This window comes from Sinocyclocheilus rhinocerous, unplaced genomic scaffold (genome assembly GCF_001515625.1).
Source record: "Sinocyclocheilus rhinocerous isolate Xijiao unplaced genomic scaffold, SAMN03320098_v1.1 scaffold837, whole genome shotgun sequence".
NCBI lineage: Eukaryota > Metazoa > Chordata > Actinopteri > Cypriniformes > Cyprinidae > Sinocyclocheilus > Sinocyclocheilus rhinocerous.
In genome coordinates this window covers 928,168-939,634 of record NW_015650219.1, presented here as the reverse complement: position 1 = coordinate 939,634, position 11,467 = coordinate 928,168, and the positions used below count along the sequence as shown (strand labels likewise).

At 40.2% G+C, this 11,467-nt stretch overlaps 1 protein-coding gene across 4 annotated transcripts in view; it reads left to right on the top strand.

Moving 5' to 3' along the window:
* Positions 1–11,244, top strand: part of LOC107711570 (NHS-like protein 2) — a 95,266-nt gene extending 84,022 nt beyond the window's left edge. For 3 of the 4 annotated variants that reach the window (XM_016516562.1, XM_016516565.1, XM_016516564.1), the window contains 6 exons: positions 4,295–4,437; positions 4,965–5,154; positions 6,678–6,815; positions 7,103–9,580; positions 9,687–9,834; positions 10,314–11,244. In XM_016516562.1, coding sequence (XP_016372048.1) covers positions 4,295–4,437; positions 4,965–5,154; positions 6,678–6,815; positions 7,103–9,580; positions 9,687–9,834; positions 10,314–10,635 — 3,419 coding nt within the window. In that variant the 3' untranslated portion in view covers positions 10,636–11,244. The remainder of the gene's footprint in view (positions 1–4,294; positions 4,438–4,964; positions 5,155–6,677; positions 6,816–7,102; positions 9,581–9,686; positions 9,835–10,313) is intronic. The other variant, XM_016516563.1, reaches the window with a different exon arrangement.
* The last annotated feature ends 223 nt before the right edge of the window (positions 11,245–11,467 follow it).

Below are 11,467 nucleotides of genomic sequence, written 5' to 3'. Positions count from 1 at the left end.
TCTGTGTTGTACCAAATACCTTCCACTTCTTAATAATAGACTTCATTGTGCTTCTATACGCATTGATAAAGCCTTTGACATTTTTTTTGTATCCATCTTGTGACATATGCCTGTCCACAACTTTATCCTGGAGATCTTTCAACTGCCTTGTCACCCATAGTTGATTGTTTGCTTCAATTGCACTACCAAGGACGGAAATGCTCCAGGAAAGCTCTTTTCATGCTGAAGTAAATAAAAAATGACCACAGCTGAAAGTCAAATAGCTTTGTGTGCCATTGAGAAGGTCATTAGCTACACCTGATTGAGTTTACAGGTCATTTTTAGGAGGGGGTGATCCTTTTTCAACTCAGTGATTCTGTTTTATCTTTCACTTGGATAATTTGCACTGGGTAAATACAGCTGAATAAAAAAAAACTGTGTCCGTCTTCATTTCAGGCTGCAAAGAATCTATCATAGAAAAACCTGCTGATTTACCATTCATTCTAAATATTGGGGAGACATGGAAGTCATGGCAGAGACATCGGGTATGGGGGTGTTTGTTTTGGTTATTTCAAATACCAACTGCGTTTCTCAAAAGTCGTGTACTGCACCTTAGTGAAATTTGCATGGGAAATCTTACACCCTTACACGAAATTCCTGACTGCATGGATTCCTATTGAAATTATTTTGTCTGTGAAATTTTGATAATCTTAACTAAAAATGTAATAAACAGAGGATTTGTTTTGGAAAGTCCAGCTAGTTTAAAAAAAGTTATGTTTTATCTAAAGGCCAATTGGCAGCTAATTAGCTGTTGACTATGAATATGTGCCAATATGTTTGTATATTGATGTAGCTGGTTTATCTTTTGTGGCATGTCTATTTAAAATGTCCAAAATTATATTATTATTATTATTATTATTTCTTTTGTGAAATTATCATAATATTTGATGGGATAACAGCACTGTGTCTTGTCCATATCTTTCACTTTCATACTCATGCAGTGTTAGCCAATTAAGGGGCCCAGCAACATTAAAGAGATCAGGCATCCATAGTGCTTAATCTAATCAGTGATATTGTAATTATACCCCTCCCCCCATGCTTATAAATTATTTCTGTTCAGTTATGAATGAGAAATGGGGTAGAAATTCCCCTACGCACATGACTTAAGTTTAACTGGGAGCGTCTACTGGTGACACCCGAGTCAGGCAACGTCTCACCCCTTTTGAACACTATCACTTGGGCCTAAGATCTCTAGTCAAGTCAAGTCAAGTTTATTTGTACAGCGCTTTTCACGATACAAATCATTGCAAAGCAACTTTACAGCAAATTAAGTTTCTACAATATTTAGTGGTAGCTTATCAGTGGTGACTGTCAATTAATGTACATATGGCAGAAATGTACAGAAAAATCAATTAAAGACGTAATCAAACAGATATAGTGTTCCACTATACCTGCTGCACAGCAGTAACCAGACAGACTCCAAGCAATGCCCTTTAATATGCTTTAATCACAGCCGGGAGGACCTCAAATCAATCACAGAAAATCCCCAGCATCAAAGATACAAAAGTTTATTTAAGAAAGGTACATAGCAAAGGTAACATCATGTCACATTACATCATTCTACTCTATTATGATTTGTTCACTTATATGGCATATCGGCTTGTTCCTCAAATCATGAGATCGTATCGTTACTAGTATTTTCAGACAGATGTCTAGCCGTCTTGTCTTGTCCGTGTTTCATTATTGCAACACTACTAAAGATTAGAACATTTTTGTTCCCTAAAACGTACTTAAAGTTTAGGCCTGCAGAAAAAAGGGAAATATTAGTCATCATTTATGATAAACTGATTTTATGATTAATTTGAAAATGATTAAATTTAAAATTTACTTCACAGAAACAAAGACCAAATGAAAAACAGACTAGACAAAAACTTCCCAAATTGATAAGAAAAGGAGCATTGTTGCTCTTGACCTCTTCCATTCCTCTACTGCATACACAAGACAAGGAGTGACCCATATTTAATAAATTGGTGGTTTTCAGTGAGCATCTTGTTAGGCGATGCTTTGAGGTCATTCATGACCACTCATTCACGCTTGAGTGGTTGGCATCTTGTCTAGGCGAGCCATTTGATTGGCTGATAAGAATGGAGATTTTTGAGTCCCATTAGACTGGCCTAAGATCAGGTCAGGGGAGGAGGGGAGGGTGTGTTTGAAATACCCTCTTCTCTCTCTCTCGCTCTCTCTCTCTCTCTCTCTCACACACACACACACACACACACACACACACACTTACTCAGTCTTGCTGTTACTTCTGATACTTGCTCCCATACATCATCTTTGAAGTTTTGATATTGGTCTTTGAAGCCTACCTTTCCACAGAGGCTTGTATGATCCAACCACTGTTTCGGTGAGTTATGACACTCTATCTAGTTTACTTTCTTCTCTCTTGGTTGGAACTTACTTTAGTATGAATGTCCAAGAATGCTTAGCTGCATCCATTGTAATTCTCACATTTTGCAAGTCTTTAAATTAGCATGAGCAACTTTGCTGAACTTTATTTATAGCAATACCATTGAAAAGTTTGGAGTCTGTAAGATTTTTCTAAATATTTAAAAAAAAAAAAAAGTCTTCATGTGCTCAAAAAGTCTTCATGAATTTGATCAAAAATACAATAAAATACTATAATGTTGTGAAATATTACTGCAATTTAAAATAACTTTTCTATTTTAATGTATTTTAAAATGTAATATATTCCTTTATGGTAAAGCTGAATTCTCAGCAGCCATTAATCTAGTCTTTACAATCACATGATCCTACCGAAATCATTCTAATATGCTGATTTAATGCTCAGGAAACATTTATTATTACTAACAATGTTGAAAATAGTTGTGCAGCTTAATTTATGGAATCTGTGATACTTTGATGAATAGAAATATTAAAAATAAAGTGTTTATTTGAAATATTTTTTGTAACAATGTAGAAGTCTTTACTGTCAGTTTACTGACTCCTTGCTGAATAAAAGTGTTAAAATCAGTGACCCCAGACTTTTGAATGGTAGTGCATAGATGGTAGGAAGGATATTGCTCATATAGCAGAGCGTTTGGAAAAGTGAGGATCGATATTTATATTAAAGAGGAATTTGCCCTGTGGTTTGTGTGTAGACTGCTTTGCAAGTTGGCCAGTGTTTGCAGAAGCTGGTTCTTGTTACAGCTGCAGGGAACTAATAGCCATAACACATTCCAAATCACAACCATCTTTTTTTTTTTATTTCACTTTGCTTTCCATGGGATTTTACACATCAGATTGCATAGTTTGGTCCACCAATCTTTGCAGTGCAAGTGTTTCCTTGAGTAACTTAGGGTCTAAGGCTAAATAAAGGATTGTCTCTCTGTGTATCTCATTAGTGTAGCGATTTGAAAGCCATCTGGTCAAGCATCATTCCTGGAATAGAACTGTCTCTATTCAGCGTGATAAATAAAATGCCAACACATATTTAAAAGTTGTGCATGTGGTGGTACACAGTGCTAGGCTGTAGTTTTGCTGCAGCCTCAATCTTATTTAAGTGGAGGTTTAGGATTTCAACTGTGTGCTCTGTTCAGCTCTGTCCCAGCATGTGAAGAGGGCTCTACTCAACGAGGCTAAACTTGGGGCTTAGGGCTATTGTTGACTCCGGAGGTATGCCATTGTCTTAGACAGCCCACCATTGCTAGGCAACCCCAAGCCTAAGAGTGTGGCATCCCAGATCGGAAAAAAAGGGATCAAAAGGGATCCCCCCCCCCCAAAAAAAACCCCACCATCACACACACAGACCATATTATTGAGGACCTCTATATGTTTTATATACTATGATAACATTCACTAATCCTGATGACATTTTTAGATTTAAAGCGAAACATGATTTGGCCGATTTATGAGCCTTTCAACAACCTAAATGTCCTCACAAGGCAGTATTTGACATTTGATGACATTTTTAAAAATGCGGCTCTCATTAATAGAACCAAACCAGTGCATACTTCCTGAACAGTAAAGGATAAAGACCTAAATGAGTGGAGGACAGTGTTTTAGTATGTGTGTTTTTCAGTATAGAGTGGGAGGGGTTAAAGAGAATGTTTTGGGGGATTAGAATGGCTACAAGAATGGGGTGGGGTCTTGTGAGGGGAGTCCGTGGAATGAATGTAATGGTAATTATTCTGTTTACAAGAGCCCAAGGGAACATTTCTGACAAAAAGGGAGAGAGATTTCATTAATTGATTTCAGTGTCTCCTAGTGCTGTTACTAACTTTAAAACTAGCATGTTGTGTCTGTGTCTACTCAGATTTTGAGGAGCAGTTGTATGATAACAGAGTGACAGGACATACATTCAGACATCCTTCCTCTCAGAGCTCAGAGGACACATCAACCACTCTCAGCCGATCCCCTTCCTCAGTCAGCAACAAGAAGACAGAGTTCATCTTTGTGGTAACTACTTGTATGCTGTCTTCTAAGCTCTTACACTGATGAAACTAGTAACTTTGGCTCATATTAAGCATTTTGAAGTCACTGGATTCTGACTTGTGTGCCACCAACTCATTTCTTTTCTGTAGAAGCATTAATGTTTTGTATAAAGTTTGCAAATCTAATTAGATGTGGTTTGTCCCCTGAGTGAAAACAGCTACAGGCTTCTCTGTGTCGGTGGTTTTGAGCGTGTAAACAAACAGTAATTTAAACATCCTACCAAGTCATCTGCTAAAAAAAAAAAGATAAAAACTCAATTCAGTGTTTAAATATGAATGATATTAATTATTAAAATTAATTATATAATCATTCACATTTACCAGTTCTGCTATGCAAGCAGATGTAGAATGAACATCAAAATCCATATTTAGAAATTAAGTGTTTGAATGAATACACCATTTGGGTTATAATACAAAACATTACAAATACAAAATTATGAATTAATCATATTGTTTTATATTCATACTCCCATTTTCTCTCCCTCTCTTTAGCCTGCAAATAAGCAGGTGTGTGTGGATGCGACCACAACATTAGGGGTCCGGGCGCAAGACCCGACCACCTGTGGTTCAGAGAAGTCACTTCTAGGCTGGAATGCCTCACTGAGTCTACCTGTTGCAGAGAAACCTCGCTGGTACCTGGGCCGACATACTCCAGCTCACCTTGTACCCATTGAGATCACAGGTAAAGGTGACTTGGCATACTATCATGTTGAGTATATCTGTATATTTTTAAAGTCTTTTTAGAGTCCAACCTGTTTGGAGGTGTCTTTGATGTGTAGTTTATGTTAAGAACTCTTTTTTATTTTTAATGAAATGAGTCCATATCAAGCGGTAAGATTTTTTTCTGAGTACAGCTGATGTTCTGTTTGGGGAGAAAACATAGACAGACTTAACAATAGTGTCTCCTCACTAAGAAAAGTAAATTGAATGGTCCTAGGTCACCTGAAATAGTATTGGATGTTTTTGATCTTGCAAATTAAAACACATCATCATCATCATCATCATCCACCACTGACAACCCCGTTTCTCAGTTCTTCTGCTCTCTTTTCCAAAAGTTCACATAAGATTTCTCACATTCACATTTTATAATAAATGTTAAAGCATTTGCTCCTCTCTCAAGATGTCACCCTGTTTTTTAAAGTGAGACATCACTTCCCTCTCTGTCTCAGCTGTCCCACACCCATCTCTCTAAATCTCCCCCTTGACTACCGTCCTGTTCTCCTCTCTGTCCTGGACTTAGTAGAGAGGTGGTTGGATCTGTAAACACAGATTATGCTGTGCTTAGGCAGTCTGGAGTCTGATTCCCAAAGTGGTGCTGCTTTTCACCCGCTAAAGATAATGAACAGGTAGCTGTTGCCATGGCAACATGCAGCTCTCCCTCCTTTGCTTAGCTAGGAGGTGCAGAAAAAGCTGCATAGAGTGAGAGACAAACAGGGAGTGAGTGAGTGAGTGTGAGAGAGAGAGAGAGAGAGAGAACTGTAGCGGATGGGTGGGAGTAACAGGGCCAGAGGAAGAAAGATTTTTTTCACCTCCTTTTTGTTGGTATTTTCATGAATAAAGCCAGCTCACATGTTGGGAGGTAATGAGGTTTCGTTGGGTGTTTTCAGAGAGCTGTTTTCTGAGAGACACAGGGGGTATCCATGTAAAGAATATAATGAGACTGGGCTTAATTAGCACATTATGTTCAGTTCCTTTTATCATTGTGGAATGGTGGACCATTTATCACAGCACTCCCTCCTGCACGGGGTGTTTAAAATTATTAAACACCCAGTCCAATGCAGTTCTTGAAGACACATCGGCATTAAATTCTCCCACAGAAATTAAATTAAGTCACACAGATCTGCCACTGGCTAGTGCTTAGTCAATATCCAGCTCTTGTTTTGATGTATCCAGTGTCCATTGTCTGATTTCATTTCTCCAGATTAATCAGGCACCATGATCAAGTCTCCAGCTAACCATCTATCTCATGTTGGCTATTGTTTTTATCCATAAAAATATTTTTCTAATAAATTACCAAAATGTTTGTCATTACCCTTACTCAAGTCTGATTAGGCAGTTATGGCTAATGTTTTTCAGCCTAATCGTAACATGTATAGGATAAAATACCTTCTATATAACCATTTTAAAGTCATAAAAATAAACATAATTTTTCTGACTGAAGACTGTCAGTTAGCTTGACAGTTGGTATCTCATATCTTGCCTCAGGCCAGAGCTTTGATAAGCACTCCACACAACACAGCGAACTGCGGGCTGCCTTTAGAACTGATTCAGCGGTCAACCCAAAGACCGTTCGCCGTCCGAGGAGTGTGGTTGCAGGCCCTGATGTCACGCTGCACTGCCAAGGTGACTAACAGGAAGTTAGGCAAGTTACTGACAGGGTTACAGAGTGCAAAAGGAAATAAACAGGAAAAGGACAATGGGCACTGACCAATGATTTCTACCTAGAGTAATTTGTAAATCTAATGTTTGTTAGAGCCACACATAGGCTTTGACAAATTGTCACAGATTGCAATTTCAGTTAACAGAGTTCTGAATTACATCATTTAGAATCTTTACAAAAACGTGTCTAGGAATGAAGGACTAACTTCTGTTTTTGTTTTAAACTCTTTTAAAAACTATTTTGTCTTTAGGTGACAGCAAATTTCTTGCTGTTGATCTAATACAAGGTGCCTGTTCCCCTGGATCCTGTCAACCCAGATCTTTGGAGCCAACCACCGAGAACACAGGCCAACAGCACATTCCCCTTCGGAAGACCCAGAGTGACCTGGAGTACAGTGTCCCCCCATCCCCAAAGACCCCATCAGGCATGATGGATCATGCCACTCTGATGTGCCCAAGCCCCTCCTGGAATGGCCCAAAAGGTTCTACTTTCTCTCCTTCCTGGAATGACTCTTACAACTATGCCTTAGTTACCAGCCCTGCTTCCAAGCAACCAGTATCTAAAACTGGAATGTTAACACCTGGATATGAAGGAGGTATCTGTCCATCCCAGACCAGTTCAGGCCTTTCCATGAGCTCAGGGTCACATTCCAGCTCTTTCACCTCCATCTCAGAACCATGTGGACACCGGGTGTACACAGTGTCCACACAGGGGGGTGGTGTTCCTATAGGGAAACGGAATGACATAGAGGGGGCAGTTTCCACTGTAGGCACAGGAAATAACAAAAGTGAGCAGGAGAAGAGATCAGCCCGGTCCAATGTTTTCAGGTTCCGTGAACGTTCACTTTCAACACCAACAGACTCTGGGTCATTTTGCTCAGCAGATAATATATGTTCTCCAGGTGGGGCCGTCCCTGTCGTTTCAGAGGTTGAGAGTTATGCCCTGTTATATCCAAGCAACAGCTCAGAGGATAGCATGACCACTGATAAAGTTTCTGTGACCACAGGTTCAGACTTTCTTCTAGATGGTCGACTGAGGTCACGATCACGCAGCATCTCACTAAAGAAATCTAAGAAAAAGCCACCACCTCCAGTACGTAGTGTATCCCTTATGAAAAACCTATCAGGGGTTGGAGGAATAGGCTCCTACCACAGTAAAGGGCACTTCAGAGATGGCAGACCCAAAAGTCTCTTTATCCCCCGAGATCACCATTTTCAATATTCATTCCAGCCTGAGTTCCTAATCGCCAAGCCTGAGGACGACACAGATCAAGCCCACAGTAGCTTGGAGACATCTTCTGATATTTCTCAGCCTGCTGACAGGGAAACAGAGCTTGGCTTTTCTCCTCACTGGCAGCTCAATGAGTGGAAGTCTAACAACGATCCCTACCGTTCACTGTCAGGTTCAAGTACAGCCACAGGTACCACAGTGATTGAGTGCATGAAGGTGCGGGGCAGCTCAGAATCCCTAAATTCACCCTCAACCTCACGAGCCACATCTCCATCCCAGTTCTCAATTGAGGCTGAGACCAAGGTATCCCCCTTCAAGCCCCCATGTCTCATGTCCCCATCCAGTGGCTACTCAAGCCAGTCTGAAACTCCAACCCCAACTATATCAAACACCTTTATCACTGGACCTTCTCCAGTTGGCTGCAAGATGCGCCCAAAGATTCCAGAGCGTAAATCTTCTCTCCCAGCTTCTGCAAAGGATAAATCACGTTCACGTCTTTCATTTGAACTACCTGCAAACTCTCAGCTGGATCTGTCCTCTGTCAAACCCAAGATGAAAGCCAGCCGACGCCACTCTGACACATCTACAGCCAACAAACCAGGTAAACTGAGCCCTAGTCAGTCTTCACTGCCTATGGTTACAACAACAGACTTGCGAAACATCCGACTTCGTTCAATAAGCCGCTTAGAACTTGAGGAAAGTCCTGATGGCTCTTCTGACATTATAGAGGAAGAGCAAAGTCGAGATCTCAGCCCTCCTATTACTCCCTCTAACACAAAACAGTCAAAGCCACCAGTTGCAGTGAAGCCGCCTCTGCCTAAACGACCAATGAACTTGATGCTTAAATCTCCCTCATCCTCCCCTCTGGCACTTGAATCTCCTCCATCTTCCCCTGTGGACCGACCCATGCCTGTGGGTAACATCTATATGGTTGTGAGAAAGCCCAAACCTAAGAGACCAGCTCAGTCATCACTCAGCACATCTGCAATAGCCCCACAAGTGCCACTCCACATCCATGTACCTCCTCTCCCTGAGTTTGATCTGGAGCATGGGATTCCAATTGAAGAAGATCCTCCATCCCCAAGTAGCCCAGAAATTGAGGACAAACGTAAGACCCTGCCAAGTAGAATGACAATATCCTGTTTAGCAGAATTAGACAAAAGGAAGCCCAAGGTACCTCCTCCAGTACCGAAAAAACCCAATGTTTTTCTTCTGCCCTCTCCAAGCACTCAGACCAATGGCGGGGCAGAAAGGCAAACTCTACTTTCCAACAACATCTCCCAATCACCTACAGGTCCATCAGCATCTGACATTGAGGGAGATTTGTTTAAAGATGATCCTGCAAAGGAAAATTTTGATGGAAACCATAAAAATTCTGAAAGTTACGAGACCTCTGGAAATCAAGAGAATGATGTGGTAGTTGAAGAGAACAGTTCAAAAGATTCAGATTATCATCAAATTACGGAAAGAGTGGCACCTCCAGCAGAGACAGTAACAGGTTAAACATTTGTTTACATTTTCCGTTAAGATGTTCAGGCAGAATGCTGTTTTCTAGGTATAGTCATTTCGGGGTTTAATTTATGTTCTTTTATGCTGCCCCACAGAAACTTATGCAGAAACAGAAATACTGGAAGAGAACAATTCTGCTGTTGACAATACTGAACTATACATTACAGAGGAAACAGACGATGATGTTTTTGTACACACACACACAACTCACACGACTGAGGACCTCTTTACCATCATACACAGGTAAAATTTGCAGTTTAACATTCATACTGATTCATTTAGCTATTTCTCTCTGACTAAACTTACTTTGGTATAATTTGGCATAATGAATACAAATGCAGACATGGTCTGGTACTGGATATCATGGACTATGTCTTCTAGTGGAGAGGCCACTGCAATTAGACACTTAATTTTCAATGTCCGACTGAAAAAAAAAATATATATATTTAAGCCAACGTAGAAATGTGTAAATATACAATGAATGATTAGCCAGCCCTATTAAACTCTGTCACGTCATTATAATCAAATATATCAAATAGTGTATCATTGGGATATACAGTGTATGTGAGTGGAGGGCCAATGCCCTGCAGAGTTTAGTTCAAAGCAGTAACTCTTTAGGTGTCTTTAATTAGGGTTGGAGCAAAACTCTGTAGGGAGTGGCCCTCCAAGTCCAGATTTGAGTAAACTGTGACACAACATTTGTATTATTCTGCTTTTCCTAGGTCAAAGAGGAAAGTTCTTGGTCGCAAGGAACCAGCGGATTCTTTTGGAAGCAGGCAGTGTCTGGTCTCACCTGTGAAAAGCAGTAGCACAGACCTCCAAACTCTGGGCCTTGGGACCACTCCTAGGTCAAGCTCACGAAATGATAACTTTATTGCTCTTCTCCAGAAGAGAAGCAGCAAAGCCAGCAGCGGGACCCGAGTGTCTGCCATGGAGTTGCTGAAGAGCACAAACCCCTTGGCACGACGAGTCACTGAGTTCTCTCAGTCACAGCCAGATGGGAGTGCAATGAGCACACCAAAACCAGCTCCACAGGAAGAGTGATTCCACTTGTAGAGAACCACACGCTGGATATCAGTATGGCTGGTTTTCTGTTGCACCCCACTTCCCATCTAAATGGTTTAATTTACAAAGACCTCATGCAGAAGGAAATTAAGCGAGTTTGAGTTTTTGCTTTCAGACAAGGGGATCACACTCTGATGATGAAAGTTTGTTGTGGAGTATAGACAGTATTAAAGGAAACAGCCCACCACTGATATACAACTCTGGCATAGAAATCTGCTATTCTGGAAATATGAATGCAATGATGAAACTCTTGAATGGAAACTGACATCAAGAAATATTTTCAGACTGTTCACTATTTTAGGAGCCCAGCCTATATTTGTGGCCAAAGCCTGCTCTGCCCATTTCAGTGGTGGACTAGAAAGTGTCTTAGTAGGATAATTATGTTTTAATAGACAAAACTCGCACAGAGAGAGGAGTGTATGACATTCCACAAAGGTTGTAAGAAAGGTCTGGTACCCCTAAAAATGAAGCACTTTCACCAGTACAGGAACTAGTTTACAAGACAAAAAGCTATATTTGTTATTTTCCATTGTTTTTCTGTTTTGTTTTATTTTTTCAAAAAATATGAAAGGCCATATAAATGTCTTCTTGTGTTTATTTTAATCTGTAAAAAAAACTATGTATAAGATATAAATATAAGAAAATGTAACTGCTTGATCAAAGACACAACGGACACAAAGCTGTCCATATCTGTGACTATTCTTGGGAAACTGCCTATTATTTTATAAGCTCACAGCACACAAGGGATTGAAGTGGTCATATTAACCCATCATCATGCAATACACCTGAACCCACATCTAGAGATCTTCCC